At 43.3% G+C, this 22935-nt stretch overlaps 1 protein-coding gene across 1 annotated transcript in view; it reads left to right on the top strand.

The window, feature by feature from the left end:
• Positions 1–4866: 4866 nt before the first annotated feature.
• The window catches only part of LOC124798505 (sodium- and chloride-dependent glycine transporter 1-like), a 132698-nt gene continuing 114629 nt past the window's right edge, over positions 4867–22935 (top strand). The window contains exon 1 of the mRNA XM_047261944.1: positions 4867–4966. Within this exon, the coding sequence (XP_047117900.1) occupies positions 4940–4966 (27 nt within the window). The 5' untranslated portion in view covers positions 4867–4939. The remainder of the gene's footprint in view (positions 4967–22935) is intronic.

Raw genomic sequence — 22935 nt, 5'->3', positions numbered from 1 at the left:
CACTTCCAGGTCTCCGTAGGGACTACGCAGGCGCCTATGAATCTGATATGTTCTGATTTTCCGCCAAGAAAAACTGATTGACAGTTCTGTGCTTGGAAATCACCTCCCTTACAAACGTCATTTGGAGCGCCGCCACCTGTCGGAATTTTATGAAACTCTAAGGACTGAAGTGGGAATATTTCACGATCCCACAACAAATTCCGCATTTTTCAAACGAAATTGGCTGAGACGAAACATGCGTTGAAATACTTATTGAACGTCCCTCGTACTTGTATATATGGAAGCGAATGAGAGATCAAAGATTCACTTGAGATAAGGGAGTTCCAGTATTAGTTGCCGTAAGTCGTACATCTTAATTGCAATGAAGTGGCATCAAGTTCTTCGAGGGATCCCCACCTCCTCCCCCTTTCTCTCCCCTCCCCCTCGCCTCCTTTCCCCCTTTTCCCCTTTTGCCTTGTCTCTCCCACCCCCCCCTCCCCCGCCCCCCGGCAGATACTCCCAGGTTTTTATTCGTCATCAGTGTGCTGCGTTAGTGTTGTGTTTCGGTGCCGTTATACAGTGTCATCTAGTGATGTGGTTTTAATTGTGTGCGCGACCTGTTTACCGTCCATGACTGTTCCATGCTACGCCGTCCATCAGGTGGCTGTTTTCATCGTTCTACGACTTTTATGCTCCGGCCATACTTTGCCTGGTGCCTTTTAATCTAGTGTGTGTGTTTTTTTTTATTGAGTAACATACTTCTTTTAGATTTTTCTCTCCGATTTACAGTCACCGCTTTGTATACTTGCTTTTCTTCTGTTCCGCCTTTTTTTGTTTCTATATTCCGCCATTTTATCTTCTTTATATTGTATTTAATGTCTTACTGTCTATGTCTCTCGGCTGAAGAGCAGCGCTTATGCTGCTACCAGCCCGCCCCTGATGGGGAATGGAAACGACAACAAAGGAAAAAAAATTCGAGGAATCTGGGACATTCAGTAATTATCAGGAATCACCCAATTTTATCACAGAAATTTCAAATCATCCGAAGGAAGAACCAGAAGGCGCATTTACAGGTGCTGGCCACTGGCTAGTGGTGCTAGACCCGAATCAGAATAAGTCACAGTAGCTTGTAGGCTGATGCAGATGTGGTTACCAACCTGGAGTAAGTATCCCCTGTGAGGTAAAACTAAGTTTTCTGGGCGTAAAACAAAAGGCTTCAATTGTGTTTCGTTCACGAAACTAAATTCTTTTTAGAAGATCGTTACTGCTACCGAAGACTGCAATACTTACAACATACGTTAACAGTACATTTTTTCCAGACAATAGCATTAGCGTGTGACACTCTGTGTGGAGGTGAAAAGAATGTATGAACATCTTCCTCACATAGTCCACCCATTGCACACACAGACTGTACTTTGTACCATTCATCTATGCGAATAAAACTGAAGCATATACATCACATACAGGGTGCTGGGAAACTTCCATTACAAATTTCTAGGAGTTTTGTAGAGGAATGACTACAAATATTTTGAATCTGAACCCATGTCCAGAAATGTACCGTTTTCGTTCTACTACGGTTTGTAACGCGTCCATGCCTGCTGTCCTTCAGCAGGGAAGTATCAGATTTACTTGTCCTGGTATGTAGTAGGGTAAAGAGGATTATGTGCACCGTGTCCGTAATAACGTCGGTGTCACCACATCGAGCCACTGTTGTAACGGATCAGTACTGTTATGTTGTGCAGTATGCAGAGTTCTGTTTTGTTTTAGGATAATGTAAGCATGTAATGTTTAAGTATTGATAAATGGAAGTTTCTTTATGTTTCCTTTCGAATTGTTACCAAATAACTGTATTGCGTCAGGCCTAATTCAGTTCCTCAAGCAGGAGTGGATGAGGTAAACATCTGAACGGAAACCGTCGCAGAACGGAAGCGGTAAGTTTTTGGACATGGGTTCCTATTTAGAATACAAATCCTAGAGGTTTGTAACGGGAATTTCCGAACACCCTGTATACTTAAATATCCCAGGAAAATGCTTTCTCCAAGTTGCAAGTAATTCACCCCATAGAACAGAAATTGCTTCATTATTCACTTCACAACAATGAACGAACACAATGCAACCGACTACTACAGTGTTGTACGGCCTACACAGTATTGTTATTCTTATTATTATTACTAGTGGTAAAATGAATGGAAATGTCGTGTGGCTAGGGCCTCCCGTCGGGTAGACCGTTCGCCTCGTGCAGGTCTTTCGATTTGACGCCACTTCGGCGACCTGCGTGTCGATGGGGATGAAATGATGATGATTAGGACAACACAACACCTAGTCCCTGAGCGGATAAAATTTCCGGGAATCGAACCCGGGCCCTTAGGATTGACAGTCTGTCACGCTGACCACTCAGCTACCGGGGCGGACACTAGTGGTAAAAATGATATGAGCGTACGGCATTGTTGGCCGGGAGGCCGCATGTGGAGGACTTCGGCAGTTGTATTGGAAGTCCTTTCTAGTTGACGCCACTTAGGTGACTTTCGGGTCAATGATGATGAAAATGATAATGAAGGACGCACAACACCCAGTCCTCTACTGGGAATCGAACCCGGGCGCCCTGCGTGATAAGTGGAAACTACCGCTACGCAACGGAGGGGGACATTACTAGTGGTGATGTCAAAACACAAAGCACTAACAGGCTGAAGTCTCCCAGTTTTGGCCAGTACTGAAATAAGGAGTGCATCAATTAAGTGATTTACAAACACTAAGTATAGCGCACACATGGGTGTGCATGGTGTGAGTAAAGGAAGTGTCACTAAGAAGAGTGGCGCAGAAGAAGCTCGTTCCGTAACTAATGGCTACATTCAGTGTGGATAGTTCGCTTTCTTTATGGAGTAGGAATATTTCTACGTAGTGCTCACCATGCACTGAGAAGTGCATGTTGAGTTGTTATAAATAAGCAGTACCGATTGCTTTATCAATGCATTAGTTCGTGGTGTAATAAAATACCTGCTAAAATCAAATATTTCTTATCTATCGTCGTTTTCAAAGTAAAAGTGACCAACGAAATTTTTTTCTTATTCTGCAGTTTAGTTAGGTGCTAATAATGAAGATGGTGAGGGAGTGAGGGGAGCTATCTAATATCTGATTACACTCACGGGTAATGGTCTCAGGAAGATTGGGAACCTTTGCGCTACAGCCTCAACTGCCAAACTGGCCAACATCTCGTGACGTGACCGTACTACATACCACAGCGTGGGGCCCTGTAGTTGCTGAGGGGCTACTGACGCTAACTGCAGCATCCCTTAGCCAAGCGGATCGGTAGCGTTTTGTAACCACACTTCAATGTGATTATTCACTCAGCGCAGCGATATGCAGTACAGCCAACGGCAGTTTCCGCCAGTTTATGAAATCATGCTCAAATCATGACCTGCAGACCGACGGCAGGATATCTTGTCCTATTACTGGGCTCGTAGCGCTGAGACGGACACACCGTCAGCTTCCGCCACAAGTGACTACATGGAGATTGAAATGTAACAACTCAATTTTTATACGATTTCTAAGGTAATTTGGTTTGAATTACGTATGATCCGTGTAAGTAATTTCGTCATTTGAGCTCTGTAACCTAATTTTCAACTACTCACTGATATTACGTTCATTCGTTTGTAGGAACGTGTATTGTTAATTCGTTTCGTTGTAATTATACGAACCACAGAGTAACAAAAAGAGATAGCAAATACACTGTAGTTACAATGTTTGAAACCTGTAACAACTCTGTTTGCCTTTTGTCAGCTCGCAATGCTATTTACTAACATAACAACACCTAATTATCTCGTATATATTGTAATTCATAACACGAAATCAGATTAACAATGTAAACAAAGTGTTTATATGGGATCCTGTATTATGTACTGAAATTCTGCTCACACTGAAAATTTATGTACTCATATTTGAAACAGGAAATATGGTAGGAATATTTAGGATAATGTAGTTTCAGTCTAATTATCTCTATCATTTCTGTTTTTTCTATGAAAACAAGAGAACTGTAATTGTCTTTGTATCTTATGCTGAGCATTTCAATTGTAAGCACCGAATGATAACATTTGTTGTATCAACTTCAGCTTCTATCTTCATCGAACTTCTGTAATTGTAATTAGCGAATTTACTATACGCAACAAATATCAGTTGTTAGGAAGAGTATATAAGACCCGCAATAAATCGTGTGGAAAGGCCAGTACGACGTAAGATCTTGTGCAGCAGTGTGTAACGTAATTAATCGTACACCTGAACCACTAACTTTTACGTCTTGGGAGAACCGTGGTGTTCTGTGGCCCGTTTTCACCTAAGAAACCTGCAGGTGAGTCATCTGCAGTGAAGAAATGAAGTGAAGACACGTTCTGATCAACGTTTGTTATTTTGAACAAACAGTTACAACCACCAAAGTTTTCGAACATTTATCTCAGATACTGTTGATAAAATGTTTCGTAAAGACGTTTATTTTGAATTATTTTCTGTTGACATCATTTATCCCCAGCAAGACGGTTACACTGCAGGACACGTGCGAAAATTTCGTTGTACCTAACACTGAGGCTTTTCCGCAGTTTCTCCCTGTTACTACAGACGAGTACGGTAATGCTGCTTCGCGAAAATTGCCTTCATTGCCTGCCGAGTCCACCTATCTTCGTCCGAGTTTCAGAACATTAAGCGCTACCCTGACCTGCAAGTCACCGTACGAGAGCAGCAGACTATCGCCATTACAATGGTAGCGATTTCTTAACGATTCACTACGCGTCAGGGACGTTAGCTGGACTCCTGCAAATTCTGCCAATCCAGACAGCGACGACATATGGGCGCCGGCTGACCTCGGACAAGCAGCCAACAGTCGGCCAGCAGGGGCCGCGTGTGGGGAGCTGGGGACGGCTAGTGGCCCGCACTCCCATCAGTGCAGACTGTGACGCCCACGAGCCCGCACCAGATGGACTGCACCGAGCGCCTGCCCGAGGTACGTCCACTTGCGTACAATGCCGACGGCCTCACGCCTTCGCACCGTCACTTTTCCAGCACTCACTCGCTCACCTGATGGCGGCGCACTGCCAAACGTACTTACATAACTTTACACAGTACGTGTCAAGCCGGGATAAGCAAATCCTCACACTGGATTTGCGAGCGCCGGTTTCAAGGTTCATTTTACCTCCATGGAAATTTAGAATTTCGGATTGTAGAGTCTAGAGTTTCGGATTGTAACTAGTTGATCTCAACAATAACAACAATGAAACTGTCTGGCAATTTGAAAATGTGTTCCGAGTCGGGACTCGAACCCAGCACCTTGCCCTTCGCGGGCAGTGTCCTGGCTACTGGCAGAAATAGGACTGTGACGGCACACCGTGCCTCGTGCATGGATAGCTCACCTTGCTCGCAAAAGACACGCTTCCGAATTCGAGTCCCAACGCGAGATACAGTTTTAATCTACCAGGAAATTTTGTAACAGCATCCTCCGCTGCAGAATGGAAGTATCATTCTGGATGTAACAAAATAGCTCCTGTTTCGTCTTTCGACCTCCAAATGCCAGCGTTCTTTACTAAAAGCAAACTGAGAAATGATACTTCTTTAACGACAACAATTTTACTATTGAATATAGCCTATCTAAACTCCATTACTGCATTTTCAAGCGGTCAGCTGCAAGTACATGAACGGTAAAAGTACACTTGTCCAAGCTAGAGCAAAATCCGCGCAAAGGAGAACTGCAGTAACATCACAGTTCAAAAACTGACTGTTGATTTTCCTTTATCCTTTTTTTTATACAGTCACTTTCCATAAGGAATGTCGACAAGAGCGACCTAACGTCACATCTGTCCATTGGTTTTAGTCGCGTCTTACGACAGTAAACCAGAAAGTTCAATTAAGGCTCTTTATCTGCGAGAAATGATCTGAAGATCGGTGGAATTGTCCAAAATGTCTCATGAAATAAGAAAAAAATATAGCGATTGACAGACAGAAAATAAGTCTATTTTTTATAAATAAACATTGCGGATAACACCCTCTAATAAGTATATCAAGTTCTGATTAACTGAAAACTTTATCAATTATAAGTTATGTATAATAAAATGTCATACGAAAACGTGCAAAATAAATTGTACGCTACGTCGATGTCTTAAATGTGTTGATCTATGTTCCATTTTTCAAGTATTCTTTACATTTTCAATAATAGCAACAGTAGCTGCAAGTTTCAAACTGAAAATCTGTTACTGCTTGGGAGTTTATCACATTGGATCTGCAATTCCTAATTTACCAGAATAAAATGCTGTTTGTATTGAGTATGCTTGTTTATTTGCAAGTGCGCCGAGAAGACTAAATATATGGAAGCATATGAATTTGTGACAGTGATATAACTTTATTGTTCATCCTCCTATCAGAGTAGCATTGCTAGTAGCACGGACTTTATTAGGAAATTAGAGATTTATTTTTGATTCGCTTAGCGTGTAAGCATGCATCGGACAAAATTTTATATACATGTGGCACATGAGAATAACTGTCGTAACACAGCTACACAGAATGTCCCAAGGAGGAATTGTCAGTACTCAAAGATAACATAGGAGCGATCGTTCGAATCAAAAAAATCTAGTAAATATGGGCTCTAAAATGCTATGAGCAGTTGTTCATCTGTGCTACTGAAAAACTCATTTCTTCTACTGAACAAATGCTCATAGCTCTTAAGGTATGTATTTTAGAAATCGTATTTACTAGATGTTTTTGCTTCAAATGACCGTTCCTGTCATATCATTGAATCTGACCATTTCTCCTGGACACACTGTATACTGAGTGATGAATTTTAATGCTAATTACACGCATGAAGCTGTTAAATCATCACAGTTATGTAAGTAAGATGCACCTCGCTTCCTGTAAGCAGATTTGGAGTAAAATCAAGAATAAAGAGCTCAGTTAGCACAAACACAGCACAGGCCAGCTTATTGCTTACATCATTGAGAAACAGTCTTTTACAAGATGATTCAGCTGCCCCAACCGACTCATTTCATGCAACGCAAACTATGTATCAGGAACGGAATGCAGACAGGCGACAGCTGTGTAATCGATATATGTTCCCTCTCAGAGCTTTGGGCGAACGTTAGTTAACGAAATCATAGTGGATTGGACGCGGAGGTGATGTGTCATGGCCGGCTCGTTCGCCAGCCTTGACGCCTCTGAATTTTTTCTTGTGGGGATTCGTAAAAAACATTGTTTATTAAGACGTTCCAACTACACTTGAAGATATGCGAGAGAGAATTGTCAGAGCATGTGCTTCGATAAGTACCATGTGATAAGGAATACCACTCAGCCCTTGAAAAGAAGATTGCAGCACTGCATTGATACCAGTGGTCGTCACTTGGAACACCTTCTGTAAATGGACGTTCATGCCACCTTTGTGATCTTCGTTGACCTTCAAAGACCTTACTGTTACACATCACTGGATTCGTCTCGATAGCCGCTGTCAGAAAATAAGTACTAAACTATAGCATCCCATTTAAGAAAACGAAGTTGACTGACATATCTCCGACGCGACCCCACCTAGTAACAAAAAACGAACATCATATTATGGCCCCCGTTGTACCATGCAACATTTGTCCTACAAGCTTTTCAGCTACTATCATACTTCCAGCGTTATTCTAGGAAGCAATAGTTAGTGACTCACCCTGTATAACGGGAAGTTGTTACTTCCACGCTTTCCATTCTGACATCTCCTGTTAATTTCGTTTTTTCCAGTGGTGAAACGCAGTGTACAAGGCAGCGTTTCCGAACCATTTACGAAAGATTAAGTACAATAAACGGAATAAACTTGTAAAGACATCCAAAACGTGTGTGACTACACCGCTAATTACAGAAAGAAAAACTTGAGACACTTGGATAAGAATGGCAGAAGTACAGTGTAACTTGATCAAAAAATACCATGTAACTTATGGCCAATCCATACTTGTATTTTTTACATTATGATTCCGTTTGCTAACAATCCCCCAAAGCTGTCAGAGGGAATTAACATCGATCATGTGGCTCTCGCCCGTCTGGATACCGTTCCTGATACAGACGTAGTGCGGTTTGCATAAAATTAATCAGTAGGGACAGCCGGATCATCCTGTATATGAATTTGGCAAGTCAGCACTACTCCGTTGTAACATAGCAATGGAAGTTAACAGACTGTGAAAAGAGGGAGGTATTGTAGAAAATGAAAGATTAAAGGAGTTTACGTTACATTCAGATGACGCAGTTGGTTAAAGACTTCGAAGCTTTTGCTTAGAGAAAATTGAGTTGTGTTTTACTTTCGGCTGTGCGCTAAGCTCCTGCTCGTGACGTGACGAAAGTCTGAGCCTGGGCAGCAGTTTCGAGAGGACCTCAACTGAAGCCTGGCCCTCCACGTATCAGTCAGTAACCCCGACTTACAACAGCAGGTTGTTATCGCAGGAACAAAAACAGGTACTAGCTGGTCATACAGCACTGTTGCGAAGTGATAATAACAACTACTCCTTCGCTGCACCTGTGGTTTCTGTTAGAAATGAAACAATAATGTCTGCAGCACCATTACGTTAGGCGGTGTGTTCATGTTGCGGTCGGTGGTAGCTTAACGAAATTGGAACAGTTCTCTGGCCTTCAGTGACGGTAAATTTACTGGATCCCAGATAGTTGTATTTGTTCGTGAAAAGTCATATTTCCACATTTCCAAGAGGTGCTGATAAAAAAATTCTTTATTTACAACCGGTTTCGATCATCGAATTATCTTCAGATATCATAAAACCATTTACAGTAGCCTACATGCTAACACTGTTACTGTGGCGTGATAATTAAAGCCATCCTGCGTTATTGCTGGTAGTAGTATAATATACTATCTTACCAAAAGAATACGGACATCCCTTAATGCGTAACTATTAGACGACACGAGAGGCGGGTGTGATGGTGAGTATAGTTGCCATCCAAGCACTTGATCCGGGTTCGATTCTCGGCCACCGCAGCCGGTCATTATCTTTGCGTATGAATATTTGTGCCGCGCGCCTTTCGGTTAATATTTCTTTCCCCTCTTGCTCCCCGCACACCAGGCTGTAGTGTGTCCCTATGTCTCGACATGTCTCGCCTTTCGCCACTATAAAAGGAGGCGGGGAGTAGTGTGCTGTCACTAGAGCAGCCGTAACAGTGGGTCTGGAGAACTCTTATTTCGAACATACACTAATCTTTGTGTATCATCAGAATAACAAATCCATCAGGGACGTGTCAAACCTTCTAAATCTGTCCACGTCGACTGGTGGTAATGTGATTGTGAAAAGGAAACGTGAAGGAACAACCGCATCTAAACGAAGACCGTGTAGACATTATGTACCAACGGACAGGGTCTGTGGAGCATTGCAAAGGGTGGCTGTAAAAATATCACATGAAATCAGCGGAAGGAATCTACCTGCAATCCAACAAGAACAATGACTGCGAGTAAGGAATTAAAAAGAAAGGGATACAATGATCGATCGTCTCGTCGTAAGCCACAAACTTTGTAGTCAGTGCTAAGTGATGTTTGAGGCACTGTAAGGAGCGAGACCTCTGAACGGCGGATGACTGAAAACGAGTGATTTGTGAATCACGCTGTACCCTGTGGCAATCCGACGGAAGGGCTTGGGTCTGGCGAGTGCTTGGAGAACGTTACCTGACATCATGCCTAGTGCCATCAGTGAAGTGTGGAGGACGTGGTGTTGCATTATGGAGGAGTAGTCCTCTTAACGCGTTTAAGAAAACGCTAAATGCAGAAGGATAAGAACACATTTTATAGCACTGAGTACTGTGTACAATAGAGACATCAGCGTGACAGGGCACCCTCTCACAAAGCAGCATATGCGAGCCAGTGGTTTGCGAAAACAACATTCCTGAAGTTGAGTAGCCTGCCCAGAGGCCTGACCTGAAGCGTATAAAATACCTTTGGGATGAGCTAGAACGTCAGCTTCGCTCCAGACCCCAGCGGCCAACTTCACTACGTTCTCTGGTTTCGGCGCTTGAAGAATTAACTGCTATTCACCGACGGACATTAAGACACCTCACTGAAAGTCTCCGTGCAGAGACCGTCATAAAGGCGCAAGGTGCACACCCCCGTATTAATGTGGAGACACCCCTTATTAATGTCCATTGATAGGTATCCGGATGCTTTTGCCCAGACAATGCATATTATACAGCCAACAGTAAAATGTACCGACTTATTTGAGCAATGATCGGATGCTAACGGAATCAGGTTCCACTTTTTACTGTGGACTGTGCTCCGCATAAAATATACTGAAGCGAGTATATTTTTCACTGTCTGCTATCAGCATAAGTCTACCACCGAGGTAAGTGTCCCTACAGCGACAGCGTCCAAAGCGATTGGGACGTCCACGGAAGATGAACAAAATGGACGGAAATCAGTCTTCACTGAGAGGAGTAAAGTTTACAGTCTAGAATTCATTTGAAAAAGAACATACGCTCCCAATGGACAAGGTTATGTGAGGAAACAGTCGCTACCAATGTTCAGGAAAATGTCAAGACTTCTCTCTTTCTTGCTTAAGGAAGCCACAGGAAAGCGATAGTCAAGGTGTAAACAGGTCTTGATAGCACTGCGGTTTTGATGTTAGTTTATTTATTAAAATGTTCAAATGTGTGTGAATCCCTAAGAGACCAAACTGCTGAGGTCAACCCATACCCGAGGGAGGACTCGAACCTCCGGCGGGAGAGTTTTATTTGTTACGTGCATATTTACGTTTCGTGTTGTGAGAGACTTTTCCCGGCTGCGGAAAACCTCGCAATACAAGTATAGCAAGTAATACAAGAATCTATGTTTAAAAGCTTTAAAAATCCATTTCACACAGTACTAGTAAGTTGTTTGTAGCTGTTAAGGTAACGCACCAGGAAGTTCCTTTCGTTACAGTGTTTACGTTTCACGTAGCTACGACCGTGCTCTACAGACGGCGTTCACGGTAAACAAACGCCCTTCAAGTAGTCAGCAGATAACACTTTCAGAAGCAGGACACCACTTAAACGGTTCAAATGGTGCAAATGGCTCTGAGCACTATGGGACTCAACTGCTGAGGTCATTAGTCCCCGAGAACTTAGAACTAGTTAAACCTAACTAACCTAAGGACATCACAAACATCCATGCCCGAGGCAGGATTCGAACCCGCGACCGTAGCGGTCTTACGGTTCCAGACTGCAGCGCCTTTAACCGCACGGCCACTTCGGCCAGCCCACTTAAACGGAAGGCTACTGTGCTACTGATCAAACTAAATTTTTGCAGTTGTGGTAACAGATTATCTTACGTGAAATCAGAGCCGGAATTAAGTTATTTTTTGCGGTTACCGCAGCACTTGATTTCTAAAAAGAGTGGTTCCGGTACTGTGACCTTCTAGGGGTTGTTTTCGAAATTCAGACGTTTGAAAACGTTATTTTAAAATTTTTGTGGGCATTTTAAAGGTGTCAATACGAATTTGTTTTAAGTTACTTCAACGGCATCATAAGTATCACTTCTTAAAATCTGCAGTTCTGATTTTTTTCGTCTTAGGTACCGTCAAAAATCAAGCACTGATTTATTGCAATACCTCAATTGTACAAAAGCAACAGATTTATGGTTAACTGTATGTTTTCGCTGCTTGTATCAATGTATGTTCGTTGTGTGACCGTCTGCATTTGAGCATTTGGTGACAGAACACTGTGTTTCAGTTTTCAGCTTTGGATGTGAAGAGTCCGATTATATTTTAGATACTTGTGACAATGAAATGAAAAAATACATAGGTCAACATATGATGGTCATTATAATATTACATACTACAGAATGACTTAGAGGAAAAAGGATTTAGACGAAAGTAGGGCAGAAATCGTTGTCAACCTTAAAAATTCTGTTATAGGGAACGAACAAAAACTAGCCGCAAAAGAGAAGAAAATATACACAGTTCGCATAATATAAAAAATGCAGATTACATTGACAGGCCTTGATGGTTAAGAAAATGAAAGCAGGTCTTGCGTCATAATATGATTTCAGTTCGTACGGCACCGAAAGAAAAATATGCAACAAAACCGAAAACCCTTCCGTAGTAGGCATGCTGTTCGATATCAATATTTCTTGAAATAGAGAAAACATGCTCACTAATTCACCCTACAGTGTTGCCAGTGTTTCGTATGTGAATTTTGTGGTGTACAGATATTTTATACACTCATTTCTCTGTGGTCCTAGACATGAGCTACTGTATTAAATTAATGAACTGGGAACTAGTATGCAGAAGCTTAAAGTTCCGAAGGAGCTACAGACATACAGTACAGATGTTTTAGTTTTAGAGTTATCTGCGATTCCTGGTTTTTTTTAAATTTTATGCTTAAGTTATCACTATGAATGTTCACAAACCTTGCTTCCAGTGTCAAAACCGACATAAAACTCCAAACCTGTACTGTCAATATTGTACAGAAGATCGTAAAGTGAGCATTTTCAAATAAGGCACTAAAGTTCTGAATTGAATATTTAGTTTTACATTGACATAAGCATCTAACACTACATAGCAGTAACTAAAATTCATGTCAACGGTTCAAACAGATGAGGACCAGTCGCAGTGTTTGCTTTACTACACGATCCATTGACAAAACTGAACTCTGACGTCAAAAACATTTAACCCCATTACTTCCATACATTTTTATGGCATGGTTACAACTTCTCCTCTTACACTGAATTCGAACTGTGCATTTCACAGGCAAATTGGCGTGTGCTAATTGGTGGCTCTTTTCCAGCACGATTCAACATCATCTCCTCAAATTGAACCGTGGTAAAATTCAGTGGAGAGCCTATCTGTGGTTTGAACGAACCAGTCTAGTCATTGTCAAGTAGTAAATGACTTCTCTAAGGTCGATATACAGGGTCGTTGTGATTAAACTATCGCTAGTTGAGAGGTCCCCCATAAAAACGAGTGATGGTGGGATAACGAAACTTTGTGGAAACATTTGTAAGGACATTCGGAAGAGAAATAACAAGTAAACCATTGAAAGAAACAGTTTAATTTCCATATGAGAGGGTAACATTTGTTAACCGTACGCTATGTTTACTTTCCAGATTACAAACGTTGCCCAATGTGACGACCATCTGCATCCACGTCAGCCTGGAACCGCATCAGATATACCTTTTCCCAATTTGTTCGCAGTTATTTTCGAGCGGTGGACCACGGAGTGTTCAGCTGTCGTGACACAGCTCGTTCACGGCTTGAAGGTGGCACATGGCGTCCAACAGTCTCACCCATGGCAAGAATAACTACTTCCACAATTTATGGTGCAATTGGCTGTCAGCCTCTCCCAGAAGTATTTTCCAAATAGCCAGTTAATTCGAACTTCAGAAACATGTATTTCAACCCCGGTGCAGAAAGAGGACCTGTCTGTTTTCCTTTAATGCTTCATTGTGCAACAAATAAAGAATCTCCATTTTGCGGAATTGTGACAGCTTTGAAACTCTATTTCTTTCTGGATAAGATTGATCGAAGGTACAATCGAGGGCATCTAAAGCGACTATCACATCCTGATGAAAGATTTGTTACGTCCTCCCAAACAGATCTTCCATCTGCATGACGTTTGAAAGAGTTGCTTGGAGTACACACACAGCACACTTCAACTTGTACACGCTCATCCACAGCTCGACCATTACGGTTATGCGACCATTACGGTTGCTGTTCAAACGTACAGTGCATCCTTCATTGTAAGAAAACTTAATTTTGAACATAGTACGGTAATAATAATTTCGTGTTGCTTATGGCCTGGTGAAAGTCTGTCAATTGGGGACGCCACTTCGGCGACTTGCATGTCCCTAACCTATCCCAGTTACACACACGTGGAATGGTTAAATGAGTGTTTCAGGAAATTATTTGCCTGATAATTCTGATTTAGACAGTTTCAGTATAGACAATATCCTCGTACCGATCAATCAGCTCCTTTCGTCGACTTAAAATTTGACTCAGATCAACAGTTACACAGACGAGACCCACCCAGTAACTCCTCCTCCATGTTCACCAATACGAAAATTAATCTTACGGATGCCACGAAAAAATTTGTTTCCCAGACTGTGGAAAGGAAAGCTACGTTTCGAAACTGTAAGTAAAATTTTTGGAGTCTAAAGAGAAACAAAACAAATGCCTTCTTTTTCAAAGAAATTACGATTTCCTTTTTTCGTTAAGATCCGATGCACAGCGTTTTTAAAATGTAATAATAATAATAATAATAATAATAATAATAATAATAGGCCGGCCGGTGTGGCCGTGTGGTTCTGGGCGCTTCAGTCTGGAACCGCGTGACCGCTACGGTCGCAGGTTCGAATCCTGCCTCGGGCATGGATGTGTGTGATGTCCTTAGGTTAGTTACGTTTAAGTAGTTCTAAGTTCTAGGGGACTGATGACCACAGATGTTATGTCCCATAGTGCTCAGAGCCATTTGAATCATTAGAACCAATCATAATAATAATAAGAGGATTGTCAATTGGCGACTTTTACAGCGGTCTGGAGTAAATCTGAACTTCTGTTCGTAAGTGGTCTCAGAAAAAAGGAGAACAAATGTCTTCCCAGCTATGTGATGTGTTCTTTAAAATTTAAAGGAAGAAATGGTTTCCAAGCAACTGTGCACGTTGTTGTGCCAGTGCAGTGGTGCTACATATTTCTGATAGACGAAATTGTCAGTGTCAAGTTGTGGGAATAACCAGTTCCACAGCAATGCAAGATATGATTGTCCTGTTACAGTTTCTTCCTCAAAAAAGTAGGGTCCATAATTTGTGACCGGATTCGGGATAGAACTGAATGATGGACATCCGCAAAAATTTATCGGAAAAGGGAAAAAATTCCAAAAGTTCTGGTTTCGATACCGTTGATTAGTTAAGTCGTGCCCTATGAAATAAAATTGACAGGAAGTATACAAAGGTTATTCACTCTTAAAGTTTTGAGCTATGCAGTCAATACTGTTTGAAGGTAGATTCTTGCTATACTTTAAAAGTAAGCGTATTTCATTAGTATATTCGAAGTACATCTTTCTACATTATTAATATGAATACGGATGCAAGAACCTTTCAAAAATAGTAAGCAAATTCGTCAGTAGGGCCAACTCTTAACATCCTCAGATTCAACAATAGTAATGGCCTTCATCTCCCTGCTCTGGCACGTTCTTGTGCACGCCTAAAAATGGCAACTGGTCTACGTAACTCGCAACTGTTGCTGGATTTCGCGCAGGGTTGTACCCCATATAGTTGTGTGTGTTTACTTTTCTATCATTATTCTGTAAAGACACAATTTATTTTTTTAATACTTTCCTTAAATTGTTATTTGTTTGTTTATGTTTACTTTTAGTTCAAATGGTTCAAATGGCTCTGAGCACTATGGGACTTAACATCTGAGGTCATTAGTACCCTACACTTAGAACTACTTAAACCTAACTAACCTAAGGACATCACACATAACCATGCCCGAGGCAGGATTCGAACCTGCGATCGTAGCAGCAGCGCAGTGTCGAACTGAAGCGCCTAGAACCGCTCGGCCACAACGGCCGGCTTACTTTTAGTACTAACTAAAACTTTTTTCTTCCATACTCATACATCCATTACTGATGAGGTGCGTTATTTCACTATTATTTGCCTAGTCTCACAGGGCTCTGATTCAAGCAATTAATGTACCGTCTTACTTCCATTTTTATACATTTTTTGTCGTATTACTGTTGTTACACATCATTACAACCATTGCATGTGCGCTAATAACCTCTAGTTGTATCTAAGTGCAAGACCAATAAACCTGAAGACAGCTATCGAGAACCTTAATACCGACATGTGTGCACCATCAAAATGTGCGCAGGATATACGGTTAAAGGTCAACCCATCCAAAACCCAAGCGGTACTGGCTAGTCATTCTAAGGTCATTGGCCCGAAATAGCGGGAATCCATACCATCTTTAACCCTAAATGGAACAAATATCAACTTCTCTACTTCAGCAAAGAGTATAGGAGTAAGATGAAACTCTGAATTGGGCTGTGCAAGAAGTCATCAGCATCTCTCCATCCCCTACAAAAATATAAAAACCTCTTTCCTCTTGACCTGAAAAAGAAACTTATACAAACACTTACATTCCCAATTACATTCCCAATTATTGATTATAGCTATGTAATTTTGCAAGGCCTTTCTCATGAAAGCTGGCGGCACCTGGAACTGGTTATGAATGCCTGTGCTCGTTGTACCTGTGATGTTCGACTCTTTGATCACATTTCACCATCATATGCATTGCTACCCTGGCTGCGTGCAGACAAGTGCGGAGACTTCCATTCCCTGTGCCTTCTATACTATCTTATCAACGAACACTGCCCCCCCCTATCTCTCCTCGACTTTAACAGTCTTGTCTGAACAACATCGCAGAAACACCCGCTCCCATCAGAGCAAAATCCTGTGGGTCTTACTCCATCGTTAAGCCGCTTTCTCGAAGCTCTCATTAGCAGAAATCCAACTCTGGAATAACCTCTCGCGTCGTATTAGAGAACAGAATAACACCTCCAGGTTCAGAATGCAGTTAATGACATATCTACTAAAGCAACAACAAAATGGTTCAAATGGCTCTGAGCACTATGGGACTTAACATCTGAGGTCATCAGTCCCCTAGAACGTAGAACTACTTAAACCTAACTAACCTAAGGACATCACACACATCCATGCCCGAGGCAGGATTCGAACCTGCGACAGTAGTGGTCGCGCGGTTCCAGACTGAAGCGCCTAGAACCGCTCGGCTACACCGGCCGGCTAAAGCAACAACAATAATTATCATTGTTCCTGTAGGCACTCGTTACCCTGTACATCCCTCTTTCCAACCTTCTCTTCCTCATTTCCCAGTATTCGTAGCTGATGTAGCCTCATTAAAATTCCTTTCCCCTGAACTCGCTGTATCAAAAAACATCCATTTCCTACGCCTATAAATTCTTCTTACATCTGCCACTGGCATTATTGTTATTACCATCATCATTATCTATTATTATTGTTGTTGTTGTTACTATTATCACTAGTGGCAGCAGCTGCAGCAGGAAAAGTACCGCCAGTACTAACTTTATTAGTTCATTGCCAATATAATTTAATCACACTGGCTCATCAGTCAATCATTTTAATACTATCTGTCATATTAAAATTGTTATTTCTTAGGTAATTATGAGATGTAAAAGAAGGCACTGTATTTGTGAAATACTGGTCTGATGTAAAAGAGGGCCTGATGATCCTAATCAGATTGGGTTAAAAATACATAAATAAAAAACCATTTAGTTTAAGAAGGTCCAAACACCTTTTGGACCCTCATATTTCACTATATTTTTCCTTTCATTCATCGCAGGAATTTTTAATTTTTTTCTGTATTTGGGTCCATAAATGAAGTATAGCACCACCGTGCTCTTCATACTCTGCCGTGTAAAGCTAAATGAAGTCTCAGTAATTGCTGACTGGTCATACATAGACTCACTTTTGAGATTAAGCTGCGTGCAACCGAAGGGGCTGTTCTTGTGGAAATTGGAGACGGGTATCCGGCAGGCATAATCCAGCCAAGTTTACGCTGTGCTAGGCGTCGGAACTATATCATTCAGTATTTCATTATGGACTGTACAAACTCAAGTTTGCAAAATGACGCGGAAGCTCCCAGCATGATAAGAAAACGATCAAATTTCTAGTAAACAATCTGACAACCAAACAACACAGTATTTATTAAAACCACTGCATTGCCCCTTGCCAATGTAGAATTAGACAGTATCATTTCTAGAGAATTTTGAATCTAGCACAGATTCCAGGAGGGCTCAAGTGTCCCTCTTGCCCCTGCCCCTCCTTCCCTTTTGAGGATGCCAATGAACACAATATGTTATTCTTAACTTGACGAAATCGACAGATGTAAACGTAATTTCTGGAGTACCACAAAAGAGTGTTACAGGACCTCTTTTGTTTACAATGTGTATAAATGGTATAGTGGATAATTTCAAAATCTCCGTGAGGCTTTTTACACACGATGCCATTGTTTATACGACCATTGCAACGCTTGAAGACTGCAAGACAGTGCAGGAAGACCTGCGTACGGTCGGCGACTGTTACAGTAACTGAAGCTGATCCTGAACACATGTTCACTGATGGGCCAGAACATTATGACCACCTGCCTAATAGCCGGTATGTTCACGTTTGGCGCGGATAACGGCGGCGACGCATCGTGGCATGGAAGCAATGAGGCCTTCGTATGTCGCTGAAGCGAGTTGGCACCACATCGGTACGCACAAGTCACCTAATTCCCGTAAATGCTGGGGAGTGGGGCGATGAGCTCTGACGCCATGTAAAATCACATCCATGATGTGTTCGACCGGGTTCAGATCTGGCGAGTTGGGAGGACCAGTACATCAACCGGAACTCGTCACTGTATTCCTCGAACCACTCCATCACACTCCTGGTCTTCGACATGACGCTTTATTTTGTTGAAAAATGCCGCTGGCGTCGGGAAACATGATCGTCATAAAGCGGTGTGCGCGGTCCGCAACCAGTATGCGATATTCCTTGGCCGTCGTGGTGCCTTACACGATCTCCACTGGACACATGGATGCTCACGAGAATGTTCTCCAGACAATAATAGAGCCGCCGCCGCCAGCTTCTAAAAATTGGACATTTGTGGTAAGGTCTTATGGGACCAAACAACTTAGGTCATCGGTCCCTAAGCCTACATGCTACTTAATCTAACTTAAACTAACTTACGCTATGGCCAACACACACACCCATTCCCGGGGGAAGGGCTCGAAGGCTCGAACCTCCGACGGGGGGAGCCGCATGGGCCGTGACAAAACGCCCCAGACAGCGCGGCTACTCTGTGCGACCGCCAGCTTATCTCCGTCCCGCCGTACAAGTGTCAAGGATGTGTTCACCCGAAAGACGACGAATTCGCGCCCTCCCATCAGCATGGTGAAGAAAGTATCGAGATTCATCAGACTGTGCAACGCTCTGCCACTGTGCCAACGTCCAGTGCCAATGGTCACGTGCCCATTTTAGTCGTAGTCGTAAGTGATGTGGTTTTCACATTGGCACATGCATGTGTCGTCAGCTGCGTCACACTTGTACTCTGCCCAGTATTTAAGTCTGATGTTAGTGTTATGTATGAGGCAGAACTACGGCCTCATGGAAAAGGGTGACCCAGCTGAGTCACGTAATTGGACTCTTAGTCTGATCACGAGGTGTGGCCATTAATTGCACGCGTTGGTCACGTAGGCTGACGAGAGGATCAATGAACTATACTTGACGGGATGTATCTGGAACATCTTAGGTGATTAGAAAGTTAGTAGACAGGAATACAATTAAATACTTAGCTTTAATTCAGCATCAGCGCTGAACGTCGATCTTGACTTTGTACAATAATATTTACAAGTGCCGTTATAGACTGAACTGTGAATACTTCTTTACAATTCTGATTGTTTCACACATATAGATCAATTGTCAATGCATAAACTGTATGTGGCGCCTGGCTAGGTAGTAGCTACTGACTTAGCTGAAAGCTATGCTAACTAGCGTCTGTGCAAATGAGATCTCTGAATCCATAACAAGTGAACCATTCCCATTAAAGTCGGCTGTAGAACTGGCCAGTGCGCTAGCTTGTCTCGTATGACCAGCCGAGTGGCGGCGCTCGGTCTGCTAGCGTCGACAGTGTCGACTCGCGGGTCCGATGTGTACTGACGGACCGCGACCGATTTGAAGCCTACAACCTAGCCAGTGTGGTGCCTTGCGGTGACACCACAGTTAGTTCCGCCACAGTTCGCCGTCTGTCCTGTTTTATTAATCTGCCCGGCCTACGACGTCAGACATCTGTAATGAGGGGTGGCCGCCCAACCCCACGACGCCTGGACGTGGTTTCACCTCGGTCTCGTCACGTGTTGAGGACACTCACCACAGCAATCTTCGAACACCCGACAAGTCGTGCAGTTTCCGAAATGCTACTGCTGAGGCTTCGGGCCAACACAGTCTGCACTCAGTCGAACTCAGATAGATTGCGCGCCTTCCCCTTTCTACACACGGACAGCAAGCTCACTGATACTCTGATACCACATGCACCGAACGTGTATTTGACTATTGACTAGCAGTCATTCCTTGCCTAGTGACGCTGCTATCGCCTGGATGGGGCGATCGATAATAGGTCGGTGATCATAACGTTCTGGATCATCAGTGTAAATATAACGTGTCGTGCGTACGTAATCGGGCATATCAACTACTGTTCAGCACAATTTTGTAATGTCTGCATTTTTAGAGTGCCTATATAGTACCATGCAATGTCCTTCAGACATGCACCCGTGCTTGAAGATGCAGACGCTGCTGACGATCTACATCCAGTGAAACAGGAGCGATGTATTTGCAACTGGCGAATACGATTAGACATCAGCTCTACAATTTATTAGTGACTATGAAAATTTGTGCTGGACCTGGATCCTGGCCCAAGAACCCAGATTTCCCACTTCAAACGAGCGGCCACTGAGACACAGCGAACCAACAGACGTGGTTCGGTACAAAGATCACCACTCAACTTTCATGTCCTGGGTCGGTGAGCCACGAACCTCATAGAACTCAGAACAGCCCCCACACGCTCCAACACTGCATAGAGACCGCCAGCGGGCCCACCCGACTGCGCCGCGCGGAGACTTGCTTGCTGATCCTCTCCAACCGACCGACTGGCTCCACACCACCAAGCCAGAACTATAAGCACCAGACCAAAGATGGTACACGCTGCAAATATCAATACACACCGCTACTGCTATACTTAGGAAGAGGAGGTACCACAATAACATAGGGAAACCAAACGCAGAGTAACAGCCAAGTTTTAAAGCAATACGAGGTGCATTCAAGTTCTAAGGCCTCCGATTTTTTTTCTAATTAACTACTCACCCGAAATCGATGAAACTGGCGTTACTTCTCGACGTAATCGCCCTGCAGACGTACACATTTTTCACAACGCTGACGCCGTGATTCCATAGCAGCGGCGAAGGCTTCTTTAGGAGTCTGTTTTGACCACTGGAAAATCGCTGAGGCAATAGCAGCACGGCTGGTGAATGTGCGGCCACGGAGAGTGTCTTTCATTGTTGGAAAAAGCCAAAAGTCACTAGGAGCCAGGTCAGGTGAGTAGGGAGCATGAGGTATCACTTCAAAGTTGTTATCACGAAGAAACTGTTGCGTAACGTTAGCTCGATGTGCGGGTGCGTTGTCTTGGTGAAACAGCACACACACAGCCCTTCCCGGACGTTTTTGTTGCAGTGCAGGAAGGAATTTGTTCTTCAAAACATTTTCGTAGGATGCACCTGTTACCGTAGTGCCCTTTGGAACGCAATGGGTAAGGATTACGCCCTCGCTGTCCCAGAACATGGACACCATCATTTTTTCAGCACTGGCGGTTACCCGAAATTTTTTTGGTGGCGGTGAATCTGTGTGCTTCCATTGATCTGACTGGCGCTTTGTTTCTGGATTGAAAAATGGCATCCACGTCTCATCCATTGTCACAACCGACGAAAAGAAAGTCCCATTCATGCTGTCGTTGCGCGTCAATATTGCTTGGCAACATACAACACGGGCAGCCATGTGGTCGTCTGTCAGCATTTGTGGCACCCACCTGGATGACACTTTTCGCATTTTCAGGTCGTCATGCAGGATTGTTTGCACAGAACCCACAGAAATACCAACTCTGGAGGCGATCTGTTCAACGGTCATTCGGCGATCCCCCAAAACAATTCTCTTCACTTTCTCGATCATGTCGTCAGACCGGCATGTGCAAGCCCGAGGTTGTTTCGGTTTGTTGTCACACAATGTTCTGCCTTCATTTAACTGTCGCACCCACGAACGCACTTTCGACACGTCCATAACTCCATCACCACATGCCTCCTTCAACTGTCGATGAATTTCAATTTGTTTCACACCACGCAAATTCAGAAAACGAATAATTGCACGCTGTTCAAGTAAGGAAAACGTCGCCATTTTAAGTATTTAAAACAGTTCTCATTCTCGCCGCTGGCGGTAAAATTCCATCTGCTGTACGGTGCTGCCATCTCTGGGACGTATTGACAATGAACGCGGCCTCATTTTAAAACAATGCGCATGTTTCTATCTCTTTCCAGTCCGGAGAAAAAAAATCGGAGGCCTTAGAATTTGAATGCACCTCGTACATAAGCCATGGTCAGCACGGCTTGGCCGCCTTATGTGTGCGTTCACGCTCTTACCTCTCGCGATATGGGGGAACGTCCAGCGTTCTCGAATATGATCATTTTGCTGGCCCAGGTGTTACAGCGTGGGGAGGCATAATACTGCATGGGCGTACTGACCTCCAAATCATTGAACATGAAACACTCACCTGTCAACGTTATTATGACACTGTACTCGTTCTACATTCGCAGCTTTTGAGGGCTGCATCCGGCTCTGACTTCGGCCAGTTGAAATTTGAACCCGGACAGATAGGTACGCAATCGAAAAGTTCACATTTCAGCTACATTTAATCTAACCACGACATATCAAATGGCCCCTCCCGCCGGACGTTCGAGTCCTCCCTCGGGCATCGGTGTGTGTGTTTTTCCTAGCATAAGTTAGATTAAGTTAGTTTAAGTAGTGTGTAAGTCTATGGGCCAATGACGTCAGCAGTTTGGTCCCTTAGGAAATCGCACACGCGCACACATTTCAAATACTTTTCACCTAGCCAAGATTACCGGCCGCGGTGGTCTAGCGGTTCTAGGCGCGCAGTCTGGAACCGCGTGACTGCTACGGTCGCAGGTTCGAATCCTGCCTCGGGCATGGATGTGTGTGATGTCCTTAGGTTAGTTAGGTTTAAGTAGTTCTAAGTTCTAGGGGACTGATGACCACAGTAGTTAAGTCCCATTGTGCTCAGAGCCATTTGAACCATTTGAACCTAGCCAAGAAACAATTTCATACTGAAGTCAGCGGCGGTTCGTAAGCACGCATTGGAAATC

This window comes from Schistocerca piceifrons, chromosome 5 (genome assembly GCF_021461385.2).
Source record: "Schistocerca piceifrons isolate TAMUIC-IGC-003096 chromosome 5, iqSchPice1.1, whole genome shotgun sequence".
NCBI lineage: Eukaryota > Metazoa > Arthropoda > Insecta > Orthoptera > Acrididae > Schistocerca > Schistocerca piceifrons.
This window is presented reverse-complemented; position numbering and strand designations above follow the sequence as displayed.